Below are 27610 nucleotides of genomic sequence, written 5' to 3' on the forward strand. Positions count from 1 at the left end.
GGGATCATCCCAGGCACAGGAATGACTATCTCATTGCTATTACTAGTAAGACAGTTTTCCCATTCTCACTTAGCTTGTAGCTGAAACATCAGACTGCCCACATAATCATCTTAATATTTAGAAATGTGATTGGAAATGTTCCACTGTATGAAAACGCTCAATGTTTGAATGTTTGGTGTCCCTCACCAAGATCCTTTGATTTGGGGCTTTCTAATCCTAGAGAGCCTGGGCTGTGAGTGAGTCTTTTGTTCCAACTGGGAGGATCCTGGGAACAGTGACAGAATTTAAAAATGTTAGTATGAGAACATGTGTTAGCCCAGTGATGCCAAACTAAAATAGAAACAAAACCCACCTATCATAAGGATCCCTGCAGGCTGCAGCGTGTAAAAATGTAATGTTGTTTGTGTTTTATTGCATCTGATTTATTTTAAGTATTTTCCAATTACATTTTAACCTGGAGTCAGAGAGATCTGAGTTCAAATCTGGCCTTAGACGCTTAATAGCTGGATGGCCCTGGGCAAGGTCACCTAACCCTGTTTGCCTCAGTTTCCTCATCTGTAAAATGAACTAGAGAAGGAAATGGCAAACTACTCCAGTATCTTTGCCAAGAAAACCCCAAATGGGGTCATGGAGAGTTGGACACGACTGAAAAACCACTGACATAATAAATAATATAATAAGATATAATAAAAACCACCAACATAATCAGATTAATCTGGTTTGGCTCACACTCTATTGTGTTGCAGGTCCATGGGAGTATGTTTGATACCTCTGATGTAGACTGACTTCCCTCATTTAACCCCTCAGAGATGTTGAGGGACTTCCCCAAGATCCTTCACTTGGTGGATGAAAGGATGTGTCTCTAGAACATAGCTGAGACAACGGGCTGTGTTGGGGAATGGAGGCATCCAGGAGCAATGAGGAACAGAAGAACTCTGGGAGAAGGATCAATCAGAATGAGAGCAGCTCAGAGCCTGCAGACTTGCTGTCAGTTCCATGATAAAGCCTTAAACATATCCTCCGTCTTCCTAGATAGAAAATAAAAGTAGGAATTCAACACTAAGGGGTGGGATGGAGAGACGTGACTGTGACTTGTCTAAGATCAGAACTGGGTAAGTAGCTTAGGAAAGAACTGTTAGAAGGTGTGCATTTTACATATGTGGAAACTGAGTCCTGGAGCAATTAAATGCCTTACCTAAGGTCCCAAAGCAATAGGTAGCAGAGACATTATTTGAACTTAGGTCTTTTGACTCCAAATCTGGCAGATCTCCCCTCTCTGAAGTGGAGGATACAGATTGAAGCATGATTAGAATTAGAATGTCTAGGTGAAAGGGGTCAGATGATGGCTGTTCTTGGAAGCCATATCTGGACATGAGGATGGTAGGCAATGAAGAGCCCCTGGGTATTCATCAGTAAAGATGTGGCATAAGGATAACAGTGATGATTGATTATGATGACGACTGAGATTTCTATAGGCCTTTGAGTTTTGCACTTGCCATTACATATACTGTTTCACCAAAACCTCAGAACAGTCTTGGGAGGGTAGGTACTCTAGATTATTACCCCTATTTTACAGAATAGGAAACTGAGGCCCAGAAGTGTTAAGTGACTTGCCCATGGTCATGCAGCTAGTAGGTATCAGGTAGGATTTGAACCCAGATTTCTTGGCACTCTGATATATTGCCTCTTGGTTGCTGGTTTGAGTATGATCAGAGAGAGATGACAATCTCATTTGAAGAGTTTGTGATAGAGGAAAGTTAGGCACAATCTGAAGCATGCTCTAGACTTGAGAAGGCCATATTTCAGAGAATTCAGAAAAAGGATGGTAGAAATAGCATTTATTTTAAAAATTAATTTTTTCAGCTATCAAGCATTTTAAAAAAAATCTCTCCTACTTTTTCTCCTCTACCCCCAAAGGGAAGAAAATCAAAACCTTCCTAAGAAGTCAGCATAGTGAAGCAAAGGAAATTCCCACATTTGCCATGGACTTGGCCTTTAAATCTTAGCTTAGCAGTGGTTTGTAGGATGGATGGAAGGGGAGGAAATTGGGGGTGGAAAGACTAGTATCCAAGTGCTGGCAGAAATCCTGGAGTGAGGACTGACTTGGGGGTGGATAGAGACTAGTGAAGCAGAGAGGAGGGGGTAGATTGGAGAGAGATTTCAAAGGGAGAATTGCCTGGACTCAGTGAAGGAGAGAGAGGCATCAAAGATGGTGCTGAGGTTTGGCAGATGATTGATGTCGATCAATAGTGACTCAGCAAGGCTGGGAAGCCAGTTGCGGGGGGGTTGAGATGTGTTTGGTTTTAGACATGTGAATTTTGAGGGGGTGGAGAGATGGCCAAACAGAGATATCCTCTAGCCAAATGGGGAGATGGACCTCAGTAGAGACAGTTTGGGAAGCAACATTCTAGGTCTAGAGCTGGAAAGAAACTCAGATAACAGACTTGGGTTCTAATGTCTCTCAACCTCAGTTTCCCCATCTGTAAAATGAGGATAATGAGAACACCTACCACCCAGGGTTGTGAGGATCAAATGAGGTAACCTAAAGAAGGTGCTTTGCAAACTTTAAAATGCTATGTAAAGGTTAGTGCCAGGTGGATTCAGCCAACATCATAATTATAGCACATATGTAGATTGCGTTTTAAGCTTTCCAAAGCACTTGATGTGTTATCTAATGGGATTCTCACTATAATCTTGTAAGACTGGTGCTCATTATCTCCATTTGACAGATAAGTAGTGGCATATGAGAAAGGTGAAATGACTTGCCTAGGGTCATACAGTTAGTGTCTTTCTGAGGCAGGATTCCTCACTCCAACATGCTTTTACACAGTGGAATTTGAAAGCACTGCGGCAGGCGCATCACATAAAGAGACCTGGTCATTTACAAACATTGCTGTATCTGAAAATGGACTGAGAGTGCTAACTCATCCAGGCATGTAGGGAATACTTAAGGGAAAAAAAAGAGATGGGCACGTAGTTCATGTTGAAACCAAGTCTCTGCTCCCTTGGGCCACTGCTTTGGGGAAAGGAAGTTGCTGATAGGGTTAGCTGCTGGGTTAGGACCCAGGCAGAACTTGTCATTGGCTTTGCCCCAACTGGACTCTTCCAGGTCTCCCAGGGCCCTCTCTCTGTCCCTAGGCTGCCCAGGGTGCTTTGTTAAAACCCCATAGGTAATGCATCAGGCAGAGCACTGGGCCTACAGTCAGGAAGGCCTGAGTTCAAACCTCAGGCACTTAGTAGCTGTGTGACCCTAGACAAGTCTCCAGACCTCTGTCTGCCTCAATTTCCTCCACAGGGGGGTCTGTGAAAAGAATACTTTGCCGGTCATTCATGTAGAATTGGGCTGAATGGAAAAAGGACAGTTACTAGAGAAAAGATAAGAATGAGGAGAAGAGAAATTGAGCTTAGTGGTTCTGGATGTAGGCTGGGGGCAGGGAGGGCACAGGGTGCCCTGCCATGGGAGAAGGTTCCCTGGAGTCCTTTCCCCACCTCCTTCTGTGTGCAGAGGAACACTTGATATTGTCTGAAAGATGGGGAAGCCCTACTCTATGGGGAGCACCCATCCACCATCAACCAAATCACACTATTGGGGATCTAGAGTCCCTTCTGGCTCAGAGGTCCGGGTATCAGCCATAGCTTATGTTTCTCAGCCTGTCTCTGGGGATGGAAAGTCCTCACAGCCCAAGCACCGAGGCTGGGTAGGGTTACTGTGTCCGAACAGAGAGGGGAAGAGCTTGCCACTTAAACTGGACCCAAGTTTCTTCCTCTGAAAAATCACAGTGAAGTGGGACGCCACAGAACCTCACCCACAGTTGAGCCAGCAGCAAGGGTGATGCCTGTCTGGGGATGTAGTCCCTAAGTGCATTCTCATGGTGACTTCTAGGTACCATGGGCCAAAAGATAGATTCCTCAGGAGCTGTTCAGCACTTGGGCTTGCTTCCCTTGTTCCCCCATCAGTCAGGTGCCAGCAGTGGTTGTATCCCTGGATTGGGCAAGAATGGGCGAAATGGACTCTTTGCCAGGAATACTCCTTGGTCCTTCATTTCCCCTGGTGAGGCCCTTGATGAAGACCTCAAGTCCTCTGGATAGGCTTAGACCAGGGGATCATAGTGTTAGAGTTGAAAGGTCACTGAGTCAAATCTTGTCATTTTACAGATGAGACAAAGGACACAGCTTAACTTTGCCATGGGTCAGACAGCTAATCTATGTCTGAGATGGGATCTGAATCCAGGTCCTCCCCCCTGTAATCTGCTTAGGGAAAGGGAAGGAAAATAAGCATTTCTGTAGTGCCTCTTATGTGCCCAGCACTGTGTTAAGCACTTTACAAATATTATTTTATCCTCACAAGAACTCTGGGTGGTAGATGCTGCCATTGTCCCTGTTGTACAGATGAGGAAACAGGCCAATAGAGGTGGTGAGACTTGCCCAGGGTCACACAGCTAGGAAATGTCTGAGGTCAGATTCAAACTCAGGTCTTTCTTATTCCAAGTCCAGAGTTCTATCCTCTGTATCACTGTAGCAGCCTCTACCTCCATCTGTTTGTTATTTTAGAAAACATGTAGGTTCTTTGCCCTCTTGGTGGTGGTGGTAGTGGTGGTGGTGGGTGTGTGGCAGACATTTTACTCTGTCACACTTCAGTTCCCACTCCCACCCTCCCCCTTCAGTGTCTCTAGCAGCAGCAACAGAGTATAAGCTTCTTGAAGGCAGGGATAGGCTCACTTTTCTATCCATGCCTGGCACTTCACTACCTGCTGATTGATTGGTTTCAGAGTGGAGCCTTTATGAGATGTGAATGGATGGTTACCTATAGTGGGATGCTTCTCTATCCCATAAACAGAATTAAACAGCCACACTCCTCTTCTGTTCCCTTTTCTCATCCTTCAAGGATTCTGGCAGGTGTTCCCGATTGTGGGGGTGGGGAGGGAGGGAGTCATTAAGCAGAGAAACAGATATCTTTTCTTATTGGGATTGTGGAGTGGGACATTCAGGAGAGGCAGCTTATTGTAGGGGATAGAAAGCTGGCTTCATATCCAGAACAACTCGTGTTCAAGTGCTGACTCTGTGATGCAGTGGCGGTATGGCCCTGGGTAAGCCAGTTAGTCCCATCCAGTGTTCTAGGCAACTCTTGGAGGACTCCACCTGCCCAGAAGGTGCTGACCTGGTTAGGTGGAGGGAATTTCCTATCCCAGTAAAATCACTGGGCTGATCCCTGTCCCTAAAAAGTATGATTTTTAAGTACATCACCTTCCTTCTCTTGTCAATCACTAAGGATCACACATTAAGACCATCTAGACCCACCCATTCATTTTACAGATGAGGAAAGTGAGGCCCAGGGAGGTCAAGTCACTTGCCCAAGGTCACATGGAGTAGCCAGAGAACGTACTTAATGGTAACTGTCGGTACAAGAGTCCGAGAAGAGTGCTCATTCTTTCTCCAGCCTTCCTGATGTCTTTTTGGTTTGATTTTTGTGGAAACCTGTTTGTTGTGAGCCTAGTGACATGGGGTGGGGGTGGTCATGCTTGACTCTGCGCCCCCCCCCCCATGACCTTTCAAATGTTTTATTTGCCAGTGAGAAGACCAGAAGAACTCCTTCCACTCTGTCTCCCCGCCCCCCTGCTGACATCCCCTATGGAATCTCCAAGTCATCCAGTCCTCTCGGGGAGCCAGGGGAGGGGGAGGAGGAAGAAGAGGAGGAGGACGATGTGTTGCTGCCCCACCTGCTCCTGCCTGGGAATGCTGACCTCTTGGAGAAGATGGACAGGAAGTACAGGAAAAAGAAAAAGAAGCAGCTGAAAAAGCAGAGGCCTCGACAATTCAGCGACCTGTGGGTGCGCCTGGAGGAGAGGTCAGTGTCAGGGGCTTGCTATGGTCTCAGGGGCCACTAACCCTCCTGCCTGGGGCAGGAGACCAAAGGCAAGCATTAGAAGGGGTGGGAGAGGAGAAGGAGGAGGAAGAAGGAAGGAGGGTGGAGGGAAAGGATGGAGAGAGGGAGGAAGGGAGAATGGAGGAAGGGAGGAGGGGGAGGATGCAGAGCAAGGGAGGAGAGGGAGAATGGAGAGTGAGGGAGGGAGGGAGGCAGAGGAGGGAAAAGCACTAGGCAGAGACAGCAGGCTGACCATATGAGAAAACCTTCTCCACTTCCCCACTTCTCTTAGACCGAGGTGACCTGAACCTACATTTTGGGACAGTTTTGCTTGTCATTTGTTTTCCTTCTCCCTACAAATGCCATAGGAACATAGATTTAGAGCTGAAAGGCTACCCAATGGGTCACTGAGTTCAGCCTTGTCATTTTACACATTAATAAACTGAGGTCTACAGATGTTAAACTGAGGCTGGCCAATTCAGCAAACACTGATCAAGTGCTTATTATGTGCCAGGCTCTCAGTAGAGGTCAGGTGACTTTTTCAAGGTCACCCAGCAAGTATGTGTTTGAGGTAAGTCTTTCCCTACACAGTGAGGAGGGGCATGTCAGCTGTCATGAAGGTTTTGAGGGGCGGCTATGCAGATGAGTTTTAGGCTTGTTCTTCTTAGCACATCTTGGCCTCAGAGGACAGGACTGAATGCAAGAATTGGCAGAAGGGCAGATGTCAGTTCAATAGAATGAAAAACTCCCCACAATGAGAATTGACCAAAAGAATGGGTTACCTTAGGAAGGAGTAGGTCCCCTCCATGAGGTATCTGCAGACAAAGGTTGGATGAACCATTGTCCAGGATATCATATAATGGATTTTTGAGATAGCTAGGTGACTCAGTGACTAGAAAGATGTACCCAAAACACAGGAAGACTGGAATTACAATCTAGTGTCAGGATCTAACTGTGTGACCCTGAGGAGGTCACTTGGGTTCTGTCAGTTTCAGTTTCCTTATTTCTCAGTAAAATGGATATAATACCATTTCTGCCCCCCACTCCACTACACCAACCATATTGTATGAATAAAATGATATATTAAGTGCTCCATAAATAATAGCCATTATTATTTCTTTTCTCTAAAACAATGTACATAAAAGGGTGAGCTGTTATACTTGGCAATGTTAGGTAGTTAAATGCTTCTTGACTGGTTGATTGTGTCATTTTCATCATCCCAGGACCTGTAGTTTGTTTCATTTTCAGTGTTATCACTGCCAGGTTTGGAGGTGGTGAGTCTCATAATTCTTTTCTGTTTTTCTCCTAGTGCTCCAGCTCCACTTCCTCGGATCCGAATTGTCAATGGATATATCACGGTGGAGCCTCTGCTGCCAGGTCACAGGAGATCGCCTCATACCCAGACAGTGTCGAACAGTGCCTGCTTGTCACTTTGGACACTGTTGTTTTGGTTGTTGACTTTGGCCCTTCAAACCGAGATCACACTTCTCTAAGACTTGTCCCACGCATGCTGGTTGCCTTTTCTCAGAGCCTTATACAGACTGAAAAGGAAAGACAAAAGACCTTCACATGTGTTACTTGAAAGAATCTTAACCTTCCAATTTGGGCAGTCTGAACTCATCTGACATACCCTGTGTGGAAGACACTTTTTGAAAGCCATTTCATTTTATTCTTCTCTTTTTGAAGAATGACATCTGCGTTATCCCAGAATGCTTTGGGGAGATGTATCATGTTGTAAGATAGCTGTAATTTAGCTCTATGAAAATCATTAAATACATTTTGGTCTAGACTTCTTTTTTCTTTTCCTATGCTACCTTGCAGATAACTGGCTGGGTTCAAGTCTCACCTGTGATAGATCCTGGCTCAGTGACCCTAGGCGTTTTCTCAATGCTGGGGAAATCTCTAAGACTGTGTGATGCAAAGTAGTCAGGTCTTCCTGGAGCACCCTATCTGGATCAGTCAGGGAGCATTTATTAAGCACCTGCTATGTGCCAGGCACCATGCTAAATGTTGAGGATACAAAGAAAGACAAAAACGGTCCCAGCCCTCCAAGAGCTCACATACTGATGGAGGGAAATAACAGGTATGGAACCCAAGACAGATACAGAGTATCTGGAATTAGCTGCTAGGGAGATAGGGAAGTGGGATCAGAGCTGAATCTTTTATTCCTCTTAATTTTTCTTTCTCTTTTTTCTCCCTCTTTCCTTCTCCTTCTTTCCTTCCTTCCTTCCTTCCTTCCTTCCTTCCTTCCTTCCTTCCTTCCTTCCTTCCTTCCTTCCTTCCTTCCTTCCTTCCATCCATCCTTCCTTCCTTCCTCAGCTGATGGACATGAAAGCTTTGACCTTTTTCCATTTCCATCCTGGACCCTGTTGCCCCCTCTTTGGGCAAGCTAGTGGCCCATTACTCTCAGGGGCTTACCAGATTGATGTGGACTTTAGTGTGAATGCCTGATTGGCTTAGCCCACCACAGCTCAGAACTCAGAACTCCCAAGATCTGCCAACATCAGCTTCTCAATAAGTAGATAGAAGTCATCACACCTGACTGAGCTGTGTCATAAAGAAAGCCAAGGAAACTAAGAGATGAAAGTAAGGAGGGAGGACACTCCAGGCATAGGGTATAGCCAGGGCAAAGATACAGAGGTGGGAGATGGAATATTGTGTAGGAGGTAAAGCCGGCAGGCCAGTGTAGAAATAAACACTAGGGATAAAAAAAAAAGGTAAAAGAACATCTCTGCTCTCAAGGCATTTACAACCTAATGGGGTGGGTGGCCAGGGAACATTCAAATAAATCTGTAAAACAAGCTATCTACAGTACCTTAGTGCTGTAATGCCGGACTGGGAGTCAGGGGACCTCCATTCCCCTAGCCCTTTCGTTGTTTGGGCGTGCAGTATTGCCCATCTCTTGGTGGTTTTCCTGGCAATGATACTGGAGTGGTCCGCCATTTCCTTTTCCAGTGGATCCCCCTTTGTCAGAACTCCCCACTATGACCTGGCTGTTTTGCATGACCCTGTGTGGCACATCTCATAGCTTCCTTGAGCTACTCAAGGCCCCCCCAACATAACACGGTCCTGGAGGGGTCCCCTGATCCTGCCCCAGCTTTATTTATTCTGTAACTTTGGGTAACTTGGACTTGTGTCTTTCAAAAATGTATTTAAAATGGTTTCTTAATACTTTAACAGAAACATGAACAGAAAGAAAAATTACAGTCCAGGTTGTTTGAACAGTAGCAGCTGAAATGTCTAGGTCATGCCTGGACAGTTTAAAGTACTTTTCTCACTATAATCCTGAGGTATGGACATTATGAGTTTAAGATAAGGAAACTGGAACCCAGGGAAGAACAGTGACTTATCCAGGGTCACAGGGCCCTAGCTCTCCCATCCAGTGCTCTCCCCACTATACCCCATTGTTTTATAAAGCTGAACAATTGCAGTTGCTGTTGGGTGTGATACTTTGATATTTGGGAACATTTTACCCTATTTAAAATTTTTTACTGTATTTAAAAAACATTTTAACAAAGCCATACTCTCTCCCCTTTCTCAGTTTCCCTAACTGTCAAATGGGGGGGATGGGTGGGTGTTAGAAGAGCCCCAGCTATATGACCACACCCACCTCAGCTACAAAATGAGAAGGTTATATAAGATCTCTCAGAGCCAGGGGTGTGACCTTGGAGAAGTCACTTCCCCTTCCTAGACTCAATTTCCTCAGCTGTAAAATGAGGGCAGGTGGTATTGGGCTCTAAGGGCCAGCTGTGAGACCTCCCTCCTCATTTGCCTCATAAGGAGGATGGCTTTTGAGGGGAATCCCATGTTTCCATTTCCTCATGACAATCAGTCGTATTTTCTGAAACTGTTTCTCCCCCCCGTGATTTCATCAGTGGGGGTACATTATCACCCCAGATCCTAAGCTCCTTGGAACTTAGTGAAAATCTCCCAGAGCCTCTGTGGCTGAAACATCCATCACCCTCAGGCTAGGCCCAGTGACAGCCCTATCTGAATTTAGCTCAGCTCATGGTCATCAGATGACACATGTACCATCTGTCTCTAGGTCTGGCCTCTAGACCTCGAGCTTGGTGTGAGACCTGCCAGGATTTGCTCTCTGCTGGCATAGCCCCCAAGAACCCAAGGTCATCTCTGAACTAGAGTGAGACATCAGAGATTGCTAAAAATAAAGCTGTACTTTTCAAACGCCTCTTGCCACCCTCCTCTCCCCCTGCCACCATCACTTCTATTAGCTATCTGGGTGCAGGCTGCTGTCAGTTCTGAAAAGTAAAAACTGAGCCACATCAACTAATATTTATTAAGCTCCCTACTATGTGCTCAACACCATGCTAAGCAATGACAATACAAAGAAAGGCAAAAGACAGTCCCTATTCTCAAAGAGCTCATAATCTTGAAATAACAGTTTTAAAACATTTTCTCCTTGCTGCTAGGTTGGCTCAGTGGATAGTGCGCCAGCCCTGGAGGTGGGAGGACCTGAGCTCAAAGCCAGCCTCAGACACTTAATAGCTGTGTGACCCTGGGCAAGTCCCTTAACCTTGTTTACCTCCATTTCCTCATCTTTAAAGTGAACTGGAGAAGGAAAAGGCAAACCAGTCCAGGATCTCTGCCAAGAAAACCCCAAGTGGAGTTTTGAAGAGTCAGACATAACTGAGCAACAATTTGCCTTGCCTTTTTAAATCTATTGCTCATTCCTTGGACCAGGAGTAATATTAGGAATGGTGCCCATCGCTGCAGAGGATTATTTTAAGGCTCAAACAAAACTTGTATGCAAAGAGCTTTGGCATCACCAAGTGCTAGATAGATGTGAGTTCTACCCAATGAAGAGCTTGGCACAGGCTCATGGGCTAAGATAAGGTCACGGAGTCCAACGCCCTCATTTTGCCAATGATGTGACTGAGGCTGAGAGAGAGATGAAAGGATTCCGCTGTGGACTTGTTCAGTTGTTTCAGTCATGTTTTCTTGGCAGAGATACTGGAGTGATTTGTCATTTCCTTCTCCTACTCATTTTACAGATGAAGTAACTGAGGCAAATGGGGTTAAGTGACTTGCTCAGGATCACACAACTAGGAAGTGTCTGAGGCCAGATCTCAGGTTCTCCTGACTTCAGGGCTGGGGCTCTATCCACTGAGCCACCTAGCTGACACAGTAATAGAGAAATTTTCTGGAGTCTTTGAACCAACCTCATTTTCATCAAGTCAAGAAACATAAAGCACCTACTATGCATATTATGTGCTGGGGATTGGAAGAAAGGTAAAAGATAGTTCCTGCCCTCAAGGAGCTCAGAGTCCGATGGGGGAGACAAAGTCTAGTTATGTAGAAGGTTTATGCAGAGTAAATGAAGGTGATGGGAAAGGGGCAGGCCTAGCAGCCAGCAGTGGGGATAAGGCTGAGAAAAGAGGAGATTCCAGTTGAAAGGGAAATTGAGAGCTGAGAATGAGGGGGACAGTCAGAGGTTAAGTGACTAGCCCAAGGGGACAGGGCAGAAGAAGCCTTTGTGACCATTTATCGAATGCAGGTCTTCTCACTCCAGAGTCAATGGTCTTTCCATTGGACTACACTGCCTCTCTTTCTTCTTCTCCCACCCCTTCCCAAATGTAATGGGTTAGTCCAGTGTTGTCACATTCAAATGGTGACTTAGAAAACCACATATTAATATCATCTATGTTCTATCATATCAGTATTTGATTTGTCAGATATTTCTTAATGGTTCAGGCTGCACTCTGGAATGTTGTGGGAGGCTCAGCTCCATCCCCACTGAAGACAAATCAGTTGACCCCCATCGTGGTGCCTTGCAAAGCTTAGAACCCATCTGTGAGTTACTGTTAGGGTCTTGTCGGGGAAGGTTTGATGGTCCCTCTTCTCTTGAGTCTTCTGGAGAAGGTCACTTGGTAGAGATGTTGAAGAAGGGATCCTTAATGGGGCTTGGGTTAGATTAGTTGACCTCAAAGGCCTTTTCCTGGCTCTCAAATTCTGAGAGTGTTGGCATGAACATGGTGTTTGGGAAGATGATTTTGGCCGTGGGGTGCAGGATGGATGAATTGGAGAGGGGAGTAAGTGGTAACCATTCAGGAACCTGAATAGTTATTTTGTCTACCTCCCAGGGCTGTCCTGAGGACTGAATTCAGGGATTCTTAAGCTTTTTCGTGTGTTCTGGACCCCTTAGGCCCTCGGTCTGGCAGACCCTATTGGACCCCTTTTCAGAATCATGTATTTAAATAATTGTAGGAAATGCTAAATTTCAGTTAGAGTTTAGCAAAAGTAAAGATGCAATTTTTTCCCATCCAAGCTGGGGGTCCATGGGCCCCAGGTAAAGATCCTTGCTTTAGATCAATAATATTGGGGGAATGCTTTTTGCACACCACAAAGGTCAGCTTTTATTAATTCAGGTGTGAGATGATAAAGTCTAGACTAGGGAATCAATGGATAAATCACAGATTAAGCAAAAATCAATAGGACTTAATGATTAATTGGGAGTTAGGGGTAAAGGAGGGTCAGGGATATTTTCAAGGCTTCAAGCGTGGGAGAATGGTAGTGCTCTGAAAAGAACCAGAGAAGCTGGTTTTCAGGGGCAGGGAGAGGACATCAGTGATTACTGGAGGTTCAGGCTCCTGGGTCTAGGGTTGCAAGGGATTTCACAGGGGAAAACCCCTCATTTTATAGATGGAGAGACTAAGGGAGGTGAAATGTATTGCTTGAAATCTCTTGGGTGGTCACAGGCAGGATTCTCTGACTTGAGAATCCTACTCATTCGTCTGTACCAAAGGCGCAAGAGAGCAGTGGAAGACCCAGGAAGATTCCAAGGGTAGGGAACCTTGGTAGGTCCTTAGGTGTGACCTTTTGACTGAGTCTAGGTTTTACAGAACAAATCCTTTTATTAAGATTTGTTCTGTGAAGTATAGATTCAGTCAAAGGGCCACACTTAAGGATGTAGAGGGCCACAGGTGGCCTCGAGGCTGCAGGTTCCCCAACCCTAATTTAGTTCCCATGAAAGCCAAGGAAATGGATTCAACAAAGAGGGGTTGGACTATAGTCTATAAACTAGTGGTTATGCAAACCAGCCTCCTGACTTACTGGCAATGGTTTCCTGGGCCATATTAAGGAAGAACTGATCAGAAAGAACACACTAGCTTGCTTTCCCAGACCTTCCCTAACCCTGTAGAGGTCTGGTTTTATTGGAAAGTTAGTGGGAAGCATCAAGCCTTGCTCTGGTGAGTATCTCTTAATTGACAAGTGCTGGGGGATGGGAAGTGATGATGCCATACAGGTGAGGGAAGGTGAAGCCAGGCTGGGCTGGTGCGTCTTTCAAAGTCCAAAGTAGCTTTGAATTCTAAGGCTTGAAAGTTCAGCTCTGTCCCCCAAACCCAGCAAGAATCTAACAGGCTAAATAAAATTAGAATTCTGTGGCCTAACCTCCCCCACTCCCCTACCCCTCAACCTCTCCTGCTTCCCACCCTCCATCCTTTTCAGTATGTACACAGCACCAGCTCTGTAGTCATAAGGAAGAATCTGGGTTGAGATCCTATCTGTGTAGTCACCTGAATGTTCTGGGCCTCAGTTTCCTCATTTGTAAAATGAAGGGCATGAACCAGATGACTTCTAAGATATTTTCTTTATGATGTAATGAGCCTATTAGGTGATTCTCTGTAAACCTTTCAGAAGGTAAATTACTTAGACCTCTGTGTTTGGGACCATTTGGTCAGGAAACATTTGGATTCATGTTGAAAGTGTGAGGGAGAGAGAACTGTCGTTGATACCCACCAGTAATGCACAGGTGTGTTTCTCTAAGCACTCTGGCCATGTGAAATCTTCCCCTTGGTGGCTGAATAAGTAGTTTTGATTTTTAAAAAATGGCTTCATTGCTTTTTCTTACATCTTGACAACTTCCTGATTACCCCCACACCCACCCCCTTCCCCAGCCTTCCCATATAACAACAGGACACAGTGAAGTGAACTAAACTGACACGAAAATACTTAATAGCTGTGTGACCCTGGGCAAGTCACTTAGCTTCTGCCAGCCTCAGTTTCCTCATCTGTAAAATGGGGATAATAATAACACCTAGCTTCCAGGTTTGTTGTGAGGATCAAATGAGACAGCAATTGTAAAGGAGTGAGTGTAGTACCTGGCACACAGTAGGTGCCACATAGTTATTACTATTATTATGGACACATGGATCACATGTGGACACACCTGCTGTGGAGAGGAGAGGTTGCTTGTCACCTTCACTCTTCTAGAATCAGGACTGGGCATTTAGAGTGATCTAATTCTTGTTTCGTTTGTGTTCTTTTCCTTTACATGATTGTGGTCCCTGTAAATATTATCTCTTGGTTCTGTTACTTTCCTCTGCATTAGGCACATGCCTTCTTTGAATTCGTGGTACCATGAAAGCCTCCTGGTTCAGGAGCCCTGAGAACCTGAGCTTACATCCCATCACTGATGGTTCCTATCTGAGTGACATTGGGCAAGTCATTTAACTTTCTATGGGTCTCAGTTTTCCTCTTCTGTAAAATGAGAGAATCATTTGACTATGCCAGGACTAAGAGTGGAATAGATAATTTTGGATGAAAATTTCATTAATGTAGGTTGTGAAATTCCTCCCCACCTTATCCACAAAGGTACACATATTAGAAAATTGAGAGAGGAGAGAGGAGAGGAGAGGAGAAGAGGGGTGAGAGAAGGGGAGAAGAGGGAGGGGGAGGGGAGAGAGAGAGGAGAAGGAGGAGAGGGAGAGAGAGAAGGAGGAGGAGGAGAAGGAAAAGAGGGAGGAGAGGGGGGAGAAGAGGAAGGGGGTGGTGGAAGGAGAGAAAGAGAGAGGAGAAAGAGGAGGAGAAGGGGAGGGAAGGAGAGAAAGAAAGAATGGAGAGGGGAAGGGAGGGGGGGAGGGGAGAGAGAGAGAGAGAGAGAGAGAGAGAGAGAGAGAGAGAGAGAGAGAGAGAGAGAGAGAGAGAGAGCGCTAGTGTTCCCCTCAGTCCTGGCAAGGGAATTGGATAGTTTAGCTTCAATCCCCAAAGCCATAGAGGGAAACTTAGAATGCCTGAAGCTTTCCAAGGGTCTGCTCCTCCTCCACTTGGCACTTGCTTGGCTTGCCGTGCCCCAAGCAAGGCATGCAGAGGCAGCTGCAGGGAGCCCGACTGGGTGCCAGAGGCTATGGGTTGATGGAGAAAGCAAGTGGTTTTGGGGTTCTCACCCTCAGAAGGAGAGAAATGAATCTGTGCAGAGTTGTAGGCACTGCCTGCCTCCTCCATCAGAATTTTTTCTGTGAGTTTAGCTCTTGAGATAAGCTAACTTGAAAATCACCTGTACAGAATAGACTACTCCTAGTGTCATCTAATCCCACCCACTCATTTTACAGATGAGGAAACTGAAACCCAGATGGGTGCCAAGGAGCAGCAGGGCAGGTCTCCTGCCTCCATCCTTCCACCCTACCCCATGCCTCCCTTCACCAAGTGAAGCTCTTTTCTGTTCCAAAAACCATGTTTATTTTAAGCATCCTCTCTGAGAGAATGAACTGGACATGTGCACTGCAAACAACTTTATGATACAGAAACTTGTTTTCACCTTAAGCTTAGGGGAGGTTCACTCCTTGTTCCCCTCTTCCTACTTCCATAGTGTCTGAAAGAGCATCAGGGGAAAAAAGTCCTAGTATTATTGTAAAAAAAACACAACAGGGAAGAAACTTTTAGAATATTTTATTTTGAATTTGAAGAGAAATAAAAAATCACAATTTTCTACCCTTTATTGTGAAGTAAAATCACTGGTAATGCACTGTGTCCAGCCAGAGCCAATGACTGGCCAGCACCATTGTGCCTTTGTCTGCACTGGGCTCTTCTCACAGAAAAATGCGCCTCTGCACTTCTTGGACCGTCCTGCTGCTGCCCCATCGTCCTTACTCATTCAGTTGGCAAAGCAGAGCAGATCCCTTGGCTATCCAGTAGTCATTTGACTTCTGGGATGGTAAGAGGATCGTCACCACAAAATTGGTTGAATGACCTAGTTAAAGAAATGAGAAGAAATCTGTTAAAGGGATTCTTCCATAATGAGAAGATTAAATACGAAATCTGAAAGGTTTATTCTCTGTGTGACTTTGGACAAGTCACTGTACCTCTGTGGGTCCCAATTTTTCCATCTTTCAAAATAGGCCACTGAGGTTCCCTCTCCAGGCCTCAGTTTCCTCATCTATAAAATGAGCAGATTGGACCAGATGGCTTCTGAGGTCCTCAGTTCTGACATTTTATGATTCTCAGTATTCCTCAGACCCAGGATTCAGGCAGACATTTTTCCTGAGTCTGGGGTACTCTGCATAGTCATCCAGCTGTGGGGCTGAGCACAGACCACAGGCCGAGATACAGTGAAGACAGTCCCTGACCTCCAGGAGCTTACAATCTAACAGAGAAGATAACATGCAAATATATACAAAAAGCTCTATGTGCCTTGTCTCTGCTGACCTGAATATATGCTTCCTTTCCTATGACTATGATACTCCTGGGAATTCATAATAAAAACTCTAGGACCCCAGTGGCTTCTGGACAGATATATGATCCTAACGGGAGAGAAAACATTTCGTTTTCTGGGTTGGGCCCCAGCTAAAAGCGGTTTTTGTTTTCCCTTATGAGCTTTCAGTGAGGTGAAAGCTTCTATTTCTCCATTTCTTCTTGGGAGCCAACCTTGAACAACGAAGGAAGAAGCTGGCCCTTCCCCCTGCAGACTTTTGGCTCACTCATTCTCTGGTCTGGCAGACCCTGTGAAGCCATACATAACCCACAGGCCCTCCCTGAGCCCTGCAGGAAAGATGAATGATGCTCTGAAAAACTCTGACTGGCAGGAAAGATCTTTATTTTCTTTGGTTTTACCAAAATTCAATTCAATTCGATTCGACTCAATGGGGAGTGCTAGAATTGGAGACCAGAAGACCTGAATCCAGATTCTGCCTCAGTCACATCCTTAGGTGTGTGACTATAGGAAAGTCATTTTCTCTTTTTTTTAGACTCAGTTTCCTGAACTAGAAAATGGAAATAATAATAGTACCAACTTCCTAAGGTTGTTATGGTGATCAAATGAGATATTTGTAATGCGTTTTTACAAACTACAAAGTACTGTAAAAATGCCAGCTGTTATTATAATTTGATAAATGTTTGCTGGATTTTTCGGGGATGGTGTGTGCACAGGGATGGTCTATGCCAAAGTTTTTATCAGTAGGAGGAACTTCCAATATAGAAATTCCGCTATCCAGGCAGAGAGAGTTGCCTGGGGACGCTGAGATGTTAAATGATTTCCCTAGGGTCACAGAGTCAGTAAAAGTCAGAAGCTGCACTTGAACTCAGCTCTCTATCCATGCTCTTTGTGTATTACAATAAATAAACAAACTACAAGCCTTGTAAGCTTTTCCTGATTTTTTTTTTTTTTACTCTTCTCAATTTCATTCCCTAAACTGGAGGTCTGGCTAGCTCTTGTTTGAACTGTCAAGGTACCAGATTCTGCCAACTTTAGAGTGACTCTAAGACTACAGGAAGAGGGCTGCAGAATTTCTCATCCCAGGGCTCGAATCCTACTAAACAGTAACAGTTTGAGAGAGACCCAGGGGCAGGAGTGGACTTTAAGGATGCTTTAACTAGATTTAAGTAGGTAGCACAGTGGATAGAGTGCCAGGAGAAGTCCTGGAGTCGGGAAAACCTCGATTCAAATCCAGCCTGAGACACTTTCCAGCTGTGCGACTCTGGGCAAGTCACTTAACCCTGTTTGCCTCAGTTTTCTCACCTGTTAAATGAACTGGAGAAGGAAATGGCCACTCCAGTATCTTTGTCAAGAAAACCCCAAATGAGGTCACAAAGAGTAGGACACGCCTGAAAGATGAGTAAACAACTGAGCTTGCGGTTAACAAGAGGTAATGACTGAAGAAACACTGGAGAACCAGGTCCTTCAGATTGTAGACGGCTCCGATGATCCATGAAGATTAATCCCGTAAGGTGTTAAGTTTTTCAGATTTCCCCAATCCTTGCTCTCTTCCTCCACCTAGTGGAATTCAGAGGCTCTTGGCATCCCAGCCCAAGGAACAAGGGACCAATTTCAAATGATAGATTTGTGCCTCAACTTTCTCATTTTAAAAATGGGAAGACGAAAGTGATGATAAGGGAAGTGACTTGCCCAAATTCACTCAGCCAAAGAGTGGAAGAGCTGGGGTTAGAACAAACCCGAGTCCTGACCGCTTGTGTGTACAGTGTTCTTTCCATGACACCACGCTGCTCTTTTTTGTTAGCCACAAGAGTAGGTGAATATTTAACGCAGTCCTAGGAGAGTCAACGGAGTCACTGAAAGTCTCCAGAAAAAGGTGAAGGAAACTAAAGCTAGGAGTTTTTATCAGTCTAGATCTGGACTTCATTAGTGTAGAGATTTCTGGGTGAGGAAATTCCCCACACAGGAGGTGCTTAATAAATGCTTATTGACTTGATTTGACTTAACTCAACTACCAATACAGGTCAACCCTTCTCTGTACCTTACTGCTTTGGAGGGTGTCCTGGGACACTGAGGAGTTCGGTGACCCAAACAGTTGGTGTCATAAGTGAGACTTGAGCTCAGGTCTTCCTGACTAAGACTTCCTGCTGCCTATCCAACCTAGGATGGTGGACCTTGAAAATGGGCTGAATGAAAAGCCAAATTCTAGAAACTGCTTGTTGAATTCTAGGAATCACTTTTTAGACTTCTAGGATCAAAGACACCATGATTTATGCTCAGGAGATCCACCTACAGCTAGTAGGCCTATAACTTCACAGTCTGGCCTCATCTGAACAGTTTAAAGAAAGCAAGAATGTTTTCTCCAATGGGACGGTTTGAATTTGGACATCCCATGCTAGGCATTCCAGTCATACATGCATGTTTCCAATGTTGATAGGTGCAGGAAGACATGGTGTGAGCAACAGGTCATCATTAATAGCTAGAAGCCAAGGTGGCTGCTTACTCTCTAGGGCCATGATGGAAGCCTAGCTTTCTGAGCTCCTGTCCTCCTAGGCCAGAAAGGGATAGGGGCTAGACCCTAATGTTTCATTGGCACAGGAAGCTCTCAGGTGGGGAAACTTCTTCCATCAATGCTGGCTGATCTCTTCTTGACTTATGTAATCTTAGTTGTCTAGAGCATCAAGAAGTTGGTGGCTTGCCTAGGTCACCAAGGTAGTGTGTATGTCCAGGGAAGACTTGAACCTACAGCTTTCTGACTAGAGTATTGAGGCTAATACTCTATCCACCAAGTCATGTGCCCAAATGTGACACAACCAGCAACTGACTTAAGTTTCTCAGCCTGGGTTCTTAAATATAATATTTTAGCTTATGCATTAGGATAGCAGGGCCTGCCTCTTGCAGACTTGGAAATGGGAAGTAAATACAAGTTTACTCTGGCATCTAGGCCTGATCCCCTGCCTGTCTGCAGCTCCCTGGGACAGGTTCAGGGGCAATTGTGGAGATGGCCAGCACGTGGCCCTGGAAGAAAGCAGGCCATGAGGATCTTTCGCATTCATTCCATTTGGGCAGTGTGGATGGCATGTGCAGTGTTTGTAGTTAGCAGATTGACAGGCTGGCTAAGAGAGGAAGAAGCTTAACTGCCTTGGTAAAAGCTCCAGGAGGCATCTGCATCACCCAAGTAGAACTGTGGGTGATTCTGCCATGGTGGATGAGTCTGACTGTCTCTCGTTGTGACAGCTTGCTTCTCTTCTTTGAAAACTACAAATGCCAGTCTGGACAGGTAGGCACCAGAGTCAAGCAAGCTATAATTATAGCAAGTTTTTGGGGAGAGCAAGAAATTTGGTAAGGAACAAATTGAGGGCCAGTGCTGATGTCTAACCAGGCCTCACTCAGCAAGACACCTACAGTGGAAAAAAGCAGACTTGGTTGGTCATAGGGATGATTACAAAAGATGATACAGGACTAGTCCCCAAGACAACCCAGGGGGACAGATGTCTTCTCATTGATTCTGAGAAAATCATAGCGTTGATGGTGATAATGATAATAAACTGGCAAATTGATCCCACAGTAGCTAATTACAGCAATCTAGGAATGTGTCACTCACATCTTTGGGGATTCAGAAATGTATACACTTTGAGGCAGGTAGGATGGTATAGTGGATAGAGTGCTGGACTTGGAATCAGAAAGTTGTAAATTCTGGGGCAGCTAGGTGGCAAAATGAATAGAGCACCAGCCCAGGATTCAGGAGGACCTGAGTTCAAATCCAGCTTCAGACACTTGACGCTAGCTGTGTGACCTTGGGCAAGTCACTTAACCCCAATTACCTTACCTTCCTCGCCTCCAAAAACATTAATTAAAAAAAGAAAGTTGTGAATTTGATTCATCCTCAGACACTTAGTAGCTGTGTGAGCAGGGGCAAATCATTTGTTCTTTCTCACTCTCATTTTTCCCATTTCTAGAATAAGGATGATAATAATAGTACCTACATCCTAGAAATGTTATGAGCGTCCAGTGAGACAAGCCTTAAAGGTTTATATGACTCTTGGCTCTTATACGTAGAAGTCACGAGTGATCACAGTCAGGGTGGGAAACACGTGTCTTACAAGACTAGGGTCATCGGGAGTTCCTTTGTGTCTATGTTAGGTGAAACACTCAGGGATCCTCCGAGCAGGTGCAGGTGTCTGACTGAATCCGGGGCTCTGCTCTCAAGAATGACACAGGACACTAATGACACAGAACACAGCAGAGACATGTGGGCCCAGAGAATCACTACTGTCACATGAGGAAGGCAGCATAGCCAGACCCGTCCAGGCAGGTCTAGCAAACTGGCATCCAATCCATTGGAAGGAGGTCATGGATAATTCCAAAAGCTTTGTTTCAATAGACAAATGGAAAATGACAAAATATCAGGGTCATAGATGAAGAAAAAGCAAAACTATTTCTTGCTCTCAAGAAACATGCATTCTAATAGGAAGAATGATTATAGATTCATTTATAAATATCATTGAATTCATAGTAACCTTTTGCTACCATGTTGTTCCCCGCCTCAATCAGTAGAGACCAATCCCAACACTACAATCACATGAGAAGGAAATCTATAAATTTTTTTTTAGTTTAGGTGAGGTACCATATACTTCCCCAAAGCAATGGTGTACTAGAAAGGGTATTAGACTTGGGGGCAGCCCTAGCATCTAAAGTGATAGGTTTACAGTGTGGAGGGGTGGGCCTTAATTATCAACAAGTCTGATCCCTTTATTTTATGAATTGGGAAAATGAAGCCCAGATAAGTGCCTAAGGTCACACAGGTAGAGAAGGCATGGATAACAAGCTCTGCTATGTCAGTATGTCAACAATGTGTTCTGGCAACGTCTGAATCTTGGCTAATATTAATAGCCAAGTGACTGGCTTATCTCAATGTTAATACAGTCCAAAGATTTGGACAATGTTCAGTCTTGGTAGAAAGCAGCGAAACTTGCACTAAAATACCATTATCGATCAGGAAGTCTGCACTTTGAATAGCTGGGTGGGAACATGTTTTAAGCCATCTGCCACATTTGTGATTTTAAGTATGGAACTGGCTTCCTATGCCTTTCCTACTGAGCCTCTGCCCATTCCTTACAACTTGGAGATTCTCTTGGTTCTCATGGATCACAGGACTTAGAGCTGGCAGAGATTTAGAGAAGACATAATCCAATCTTTCATTTAATAGATGAGGAAATTAAGACTTGCCCGAAGATATAAGGGTAGAAAGCCACAATGTTTGGATATGAACTCCAAGTCCAGTAGTCTTGCTACTATACCATTTTCCTGCTGGCAGTCATGGAAGGCAGATAATAATAATGATGCTGAAGTTGATGAGGAGAGCATTTCTATAGTGCTTTGAAAATTTTCTCATTTGATACTCATAACAACCCTGGCAGGTAGATGTTATTATCCCCATTTTACATATGAGAAAACTGAGACAGAGAGTAGGTGACTTGTCCAGGGCCTCACGGCTAAGACGTGTCTGAGGCTACATTTGAACTCAGGTCTTCCTGTTTTCAGGCCCAGAACTCAGTGCAACATAGCGTCACCTAGCCGATAGAAATTGGGATTATCCTATTATTCCAGAAAATGATTTTTGGGGGGTATTCTGTGAGAAAGCTCTATACATAATCACAACTTTCAGGGTACATTTTGCATTGATGTTACAACGTTCTTACCAGTGGTGGAGAGCGTCCCAGCGCGGGCTCCGGTTTTGTAGAGTGGAGAGTGATACAGGGAGGGAATGGGTTCATAGTTTTGATGAGGCTCGAAATGTACCACCGGAAGCATGGGGTTCATCTGTCCGGGCAAAGCATCTTCTATAACCATGTTCTCATCATCCCAACGTGAAGCGTCCATGAACATTCCATGCACTAGCACGCCATCCTCCGGAGATGGCAACTGAAAGGGAAACATGCACAGAAACCCAGTTGGTGTATTTCTGGAGGTGGGACCTTGAAGGGTAAGCATTTATTAACACCTAGTATGTCAGGCTGTCAGCTAGCATTTATTGAGCACCTACTAAGTGCCAGGCACTGAGCTAAGTGCTGGGGATAGAAATGTAGTGAATGAAGCAAATCTCTAATCACGAGGAGTTTGGGTGAGACTCCCCCTCCCTGAAATTTGAATGAGATGTATTTTATCTATCTATCTATCTATCTATCTATCTATCTATCTATCTATCTATCTATCTGTCTGTCTGTCTGTCTATCTTCCATTCCACCATCTGTCCACTGGTCAACTATTTGGAATTTGTATGAGACATGTTTGTTAATATCTATATCTATCAACTATCTATCTGTCTGTCTGTCTGTCTATCCATCCATCCATCCATCCATCAATCCATCCATCCATCCATCCTTCCATCTATCTATCTACCTATCCATATATGCATAGCTATTATCTATCAATCTATGTATCATCTTTCTATCTCTAGCATCTCTTTATCTCTATAAACCAATATATCATCTTTCTTTTAAAAATCTACCAATCTATAATCTATCATCTGTTTCTATAATTTATCAGTCTCTGCCTATCAGTCTATCTCTATCCATTCATCTCCCTCTCTCTGTCTCTCTGTCTCCTCTATCAATATGATATTTTATATAAGGCTTTACCATTTGTCCAAACCCTTAACTCACATGTCATCCCAATAGCTTTAACACCGCCCCCCCCAACCATGTCACAGAAGAGAAAACAAGCCCAGTTGGCAGCAGAATTGAGAAAGCAGCCCCCTGTCTTCTGACTCCTCACAGAGACCGCAGTGCCCTACAACTGAGGCAGGGAAGTCACAGATGGAGACAGGGACCTCACACTCAGGTGTGTGTGTTACAACACAGAAGCAGCCCCAGTGCAAGTGTGAATCCATATAGTGGGGGCAATTTGACCCAGTCAGCACAAGTGGGCTCAACAATATCTCTAGTTATCCATGGTTCCCTATCCAAGAGGGAACGGTACCTCCTTGTCCATGGGTAACTCCTGTCCGAACTGTATGAATCTGGACGCATCAATCACTAGTGCTTGGTCTCGGTAAACAGGGATAACATTATAGCAAAAACTAAGTTCATCTATGGGTAAGTTGTATTTTCGAGCATGGTTCTGCAGAGTTCCTATTGGAGAAAAGTACAGGTAAGTTAGTTCTTCTGCATTTTTACCTCCAGCCAACATTATCCTTGGAGTTGCCCCCTTGTTGGTGGAGGCACCGACTGTGTGATTGGCGCAGATACTGAGAATTCACTGTCAGTCAAATATCTCCCCCAGAAGCTGACCCCAAAGCTGTGGAATCCCTTTGAGTGAAAGCACTGTGGGCTTCGTGTGATTTTTGTGAAAATACCCCAATACATATGTATATGTAGTCACACATATGTATTACATATAATATATATTTATAGATATATTTGTAACTATATGTACACATATACACATACATAATACATACATATATATGTGTATGTATATATATATATACACCTACTGACACCTTCATGCCTCATGAGAGGCAGTAGGGTGGGCATAGAGCATAGAAGAGTGGCAGTCTCAGATTCCCAACAGACTTGGATTCAAATCCGTCCTCTGACCTATCTTGACTGTATGATCCTGGGCAGGGCATCTTCATTGCTCTATGGTAACCCTGTAATGCAGGAATTCTTATCTTGGGATCCATGAACTTGTTTTTTAGAAAAATAGTTTGATAATTCTCTAAGCTCATGTATTTTCTTTTATGCATTCAAAAACATAATTCTGAGACAGGGTTCACAGGTTTCACCAGACCAAGAAAGGAGTCCAGGATACAAAAAAGGTTAAGTCTCCTGTTCTAAGGCTAAATTTTGTGACAAACTGAAACATCAGGGAGGGAGTTCCTTATACCAGTGAAATCACAAGCCCATCGCTATTCCTAATAGCTCATTACCCATAATTAATTAATCAGAGATTAGCAAACCAGTCATTCATCTTCACTAGTATTGAGGAATGAGATTGACCTGGCAGGTTTTATGATTTAGGAGATGGGGTCATGATTTAGGAGATGGGGATGGGGAAGGGTGGAGGAAGGCCCAGATGGAAGCCACTGATGATGGTGATGGGTGGTGGTGGATGGTGGTCTGTGGTTAGATAGCCATGGCGGCATGCTGGGGGATAAATATTGAAAAGGAGGTGTGTGCCTAGAAGGAGCAGGAAAGAAGGTGCTAAAGAAAATCCTCTTTTACAAATATATGTATGATCTACTTAGTGGCCATTTCCTGCCATTTGCAGAATGACTGTGACTCAGAATTGAGTAGCTTAGGGCATCTAAATTGGAATATCTTATAGAAATTCCCTGGTCCTGACCTTGGTGGGACAGACATGCTCACACGGTTTTTTTTAGCCCTGTTCTCAGTTTCTTTGTCCTCGATATACTAAAGAAACGACCAAGAGCATTCTCTGGGCCAATAACCAGTTCAGGAGTAGAGGAGAATAGTTTTTGCCAAGTTTACTTTGACCTGGTTTAAAATTCTGCGTCTTGGATTATAATGAGAGATTCCTATTTAAAACACAAGGTCCCAGAAAAGCGACTTTCTTGTTCTTCCCCAAGTTCTAGGTATCCTGAGGAGGGCCTGGATTTGGCAAGCTAGAAATATTCTGCTATTTATGGACACCTCTCTTCTCAGATGAGGTAAGAAATGGAACCTAATGATATCATAACCGAATACTGAAATGGAAACTCCTAAGGAGTCTGCCATAGGGCGTCCCTTCTACTCTTCTGGTTGCTGGAAAAAACAAACAACTTTTTCTAATCAAACATCTTGCCTGCTCTCTGTACTCTTTCCTAGCCAGCTAATGCAGGCTATGTCCAATGTCTCTCTGAACTTTGTTACATCCCTCTGTGCGTGTGCTACAGAGGACCATTCCCACTCATAATTCTATGATTCTCTATTGATTCAGGACTTACTGGGAAACTTTAGGAAAAGTATTAGTACCTGTTAGAAATCCTTGAGGAAAAAAGAAACCAGAGATCCAGAATGATTTGGGCTGTCCTCTTTTGAGCCACAGCTGCAAAGAGAAACAATGGAAAAGACTTTGTTTTTGACCAAAGTAGCCTATATTCTATCTAAATCAAGGTCACTAGTGCCTAGATGACCGATTTCTCTTCTCTCTCTTCCAGGATGGTATCTAAACCAGTCCAGAGAATTGGTTATTAACTCAATAACCCTTAAAAATGGCCAAGAAGATGCCATAATTCCTATTAACAATACATTCTAGTATCTCCAAAACATTAATCAGGAAGACACATTCTGGCCACCAGCTTTAATGCATAGATAATCAACAGTTACAATGTGAGTGGTTCAAGGTTGAAAAAAAGTGCCTAAAAGTATTCCTGAAAGTCATTTGAGCATGGAATTCCACATTTCTACTACAAGCCTACTGGATGTGGAACTTGCCCCCTTTCCTTGATCCCACCAAGAGTTAGCTAGAATGGAAGTGATACCCAAGGATGCCGCCTATCCTTCCTTTTCTAACGTTCTAGTCAATATCAGTCTTCCAAAGACAGCCGTCTGGAACACCACCAGCTCAGATCAGCTCTCTGGCTCATGTTAGCTCAGTGAACTGATGATAGTTGCCTTTCAATAAACTGTAGCTAAAGAGAAGCACCGTGCGGTAGAGGATAGAAAGCTAGCTTTAGAGTCAAGTCTAGCTGTGGGACCATGGGCAAAATCACTCTGAGTGTTCCCAGGCCACTGTTCTAAGGCTCTAAGTTACAAGTTATCAGCATAGGTGGGAAGTATTTCCATTCTGGAAATTCCCTACAGAGAAAGAAATCCAGATTTCCCCTTGTGTACTTCACCCCCTCCCCAGGTTGTTTAATAAGCATAACTCCAACCATATTGCTAGCTTGGCTAAACCCCAAAGAATAACTTTGTTTACATCCACAAAAGATGTCCTCAGGACCAGATCTTTGACCCAGGATGATAAAGGCTTTAGTGAAGGGTATGCAGCGTTGGACCACAATGCTGGAACCTGGTTGTTAAGGAAGCTATTGTATACTCTTTCCATTTCTTCAGACATGACAACGAAGCCAGCAATTGCTTTGTCCAGTGTTTCTAGGGACGTCTGAAAGGAAAAACAAATGTTCTCCTTAACACTCTCATGAAATGCAAATAATGTATGAAAAATTCTCCAGTGGCAAGGTCCAGTTGAAACAATGGCAACTTCTTTCTGATGTACCCTGTACTTGGCATTATAAATTAAATCACAATCACATACCTACCATTGACCAGGATCTTCTGAACTGCAGAGGAGTTTGAGGAAGTCCTGGGCAGCCAAGATGTAAAGGTTGTGCCAGGAAGAATGTGTGGGTTGAAGGTGGGAGGACCCAAGGGTTAGGGTTAGGTCTGAGAGGTGGGAGAAGAGGGCAAGCAGAGATAGGGAAAGGTGGGGAAGGGGGAGAAAACAGGGAGATGGGAGGGGGCAAGCTCAGCAACTGAAACCAGAGAATTCATAGATTTAAAGCTTAGAAATCACTTAGTTCAGGGGTTCTTAACCATTTTTTTTTTCTGTCACAGACTTCTTGAGCAATCTGGTGAATGCTCAGGGTAATGTTGTTAAATACAGAAAATTCATTGTTACTAAGTAAACCATATTGAAATATGGTTATCAACATATTAAACACAATTTACAGGCTCCAGGTTAAAAATTGTGATCTAGTTGAATTTTGTAGATTAGAAAACTGAGTTGCAGAGAGTTTAAGGGGCATGTTCAAAGTTACTAGGCAAGTAAGTATTAGGTCTGGGATTTGAACACAGAATGGAAGGAGAAAAAACAAGTATTTATTAAGTGCCGACTATGTGCTAGAAACTGTGCTAAGTATTTTATAAATGTTACCTCATTTGATCCTCACAATCACTGTCAGAGGTGGGTGCTACTATTTTTCCCATTTTATAGCTGAGGAAAATCAGGCAGACTAAAGTTAAATGACTTGCCCAGGGTCACACAGCTAGGTGTCTGTGCCTGGATTTAAACTCAGGTCTTCCTGACTCCAATCCCAGTGCTATAACCACTTCGCCACTAGGGCTTCTGATTCCAATATTGCCCCTCATTAGCTCCTTAGCTGTCACTGACCACCAATAACACATCCCTCTGTGTTAATATCGCATTTTCCGCCCCCCAGGCTGTGTGTATGGGAAGTAACACATCAGAAGTGGAAAACCTTAGACAAAACTCATCTTCAGTGATGCCACTGGTGTTCTTTGTTCTCAGGGCACCTCTCTGAAGGCTGAAGCTCAACTGAAGTTAGAGGCAGA

General features: G+C 44.3%; 2 protein-coding genes and 1 long non-coding RNA gene across 4 annotated transcripts in view; 2 read left to right on the plus strand and 1 right to left on the minus strand.

Moving 5' to 3' along the window:
* Positions 1-7652, plus strand: part of TRABD2A (TraB domain containing 2A) — a 59329-nt gene extending 51677 nt beyond the window's left edge. For both annotated transcript variants that reach the window (XR_011973030.1, XM_072637005.1), the window contains 2 exons: positions 5570-5845; positions 7173-7652. Coding sequence is in view for 1 of the 2 variants with exons in the window: in XM_072637005.1 (XP_072493106.1) it covers positions 5570-5845; positions 7173-7356 (460 nt within the window). In the remaining variant the exon portion in view is untranslated. The remainder of the gene's footprint in view (positions 1-5569; positions 5846-7172) is intronic.
* A 7881-nt stretch (positions 7653-15533) lies between these two features.
* DNAH6 (dynein axonemal heavy chain 6) overlaps positions 15534-27610 on the minus strand; it is a 220215-nt gene continuing 208138 nt past the window's right edge. The window contains exons 73-77 of the mRNA XM_072637006.1: positions 26235-26420; positions 25289-25361; positions 23292-23443; positions 22013-22235; positions 15534-15851 (exon numbers count right to left, since the gene is read on the minus strand). Coding sequence (XP_072493107.1) covers positions 15748-15851; positions 22013-22235; positions 23292-23443; positions 25289-25361; positions 26235-26420 — 738 coding nt within the window. The 3' untranslated portion in view covers positions 15534-15747. The remainder of the gene's footprint in view (positions 15852-22012; positions 22236-23291; positions 23444-25288; positions 25362-26234; positions 26421-27610) is intronic.
* On the plus strand, positions 17703-26582 carry LOC140521704 (uncharacterized). The gene is made up of 3 exons (XR_011973031.1): positions 17703-17819; positions 24904-24984; positions 26372-26582. It is a non-coding gene; the product is annotated as an uncharacterized lncRNA (long non-coding RNA).

This window comes from Notamacropus eugenii, chromosome 1 (genome assembly GCF_028372415.1).
Source record: "Notamacropus eugenii isolate mMacEug1 chromosome 1, mMacEug1.pri_v2, whole genome shotgun sequence".
Lineage (NCBI taxonomy): Eukaryota > Metazoa > Chordata > Mammalia > Diprotodontia > Macropodidae > Notamacropus > Notamacropus eugenii.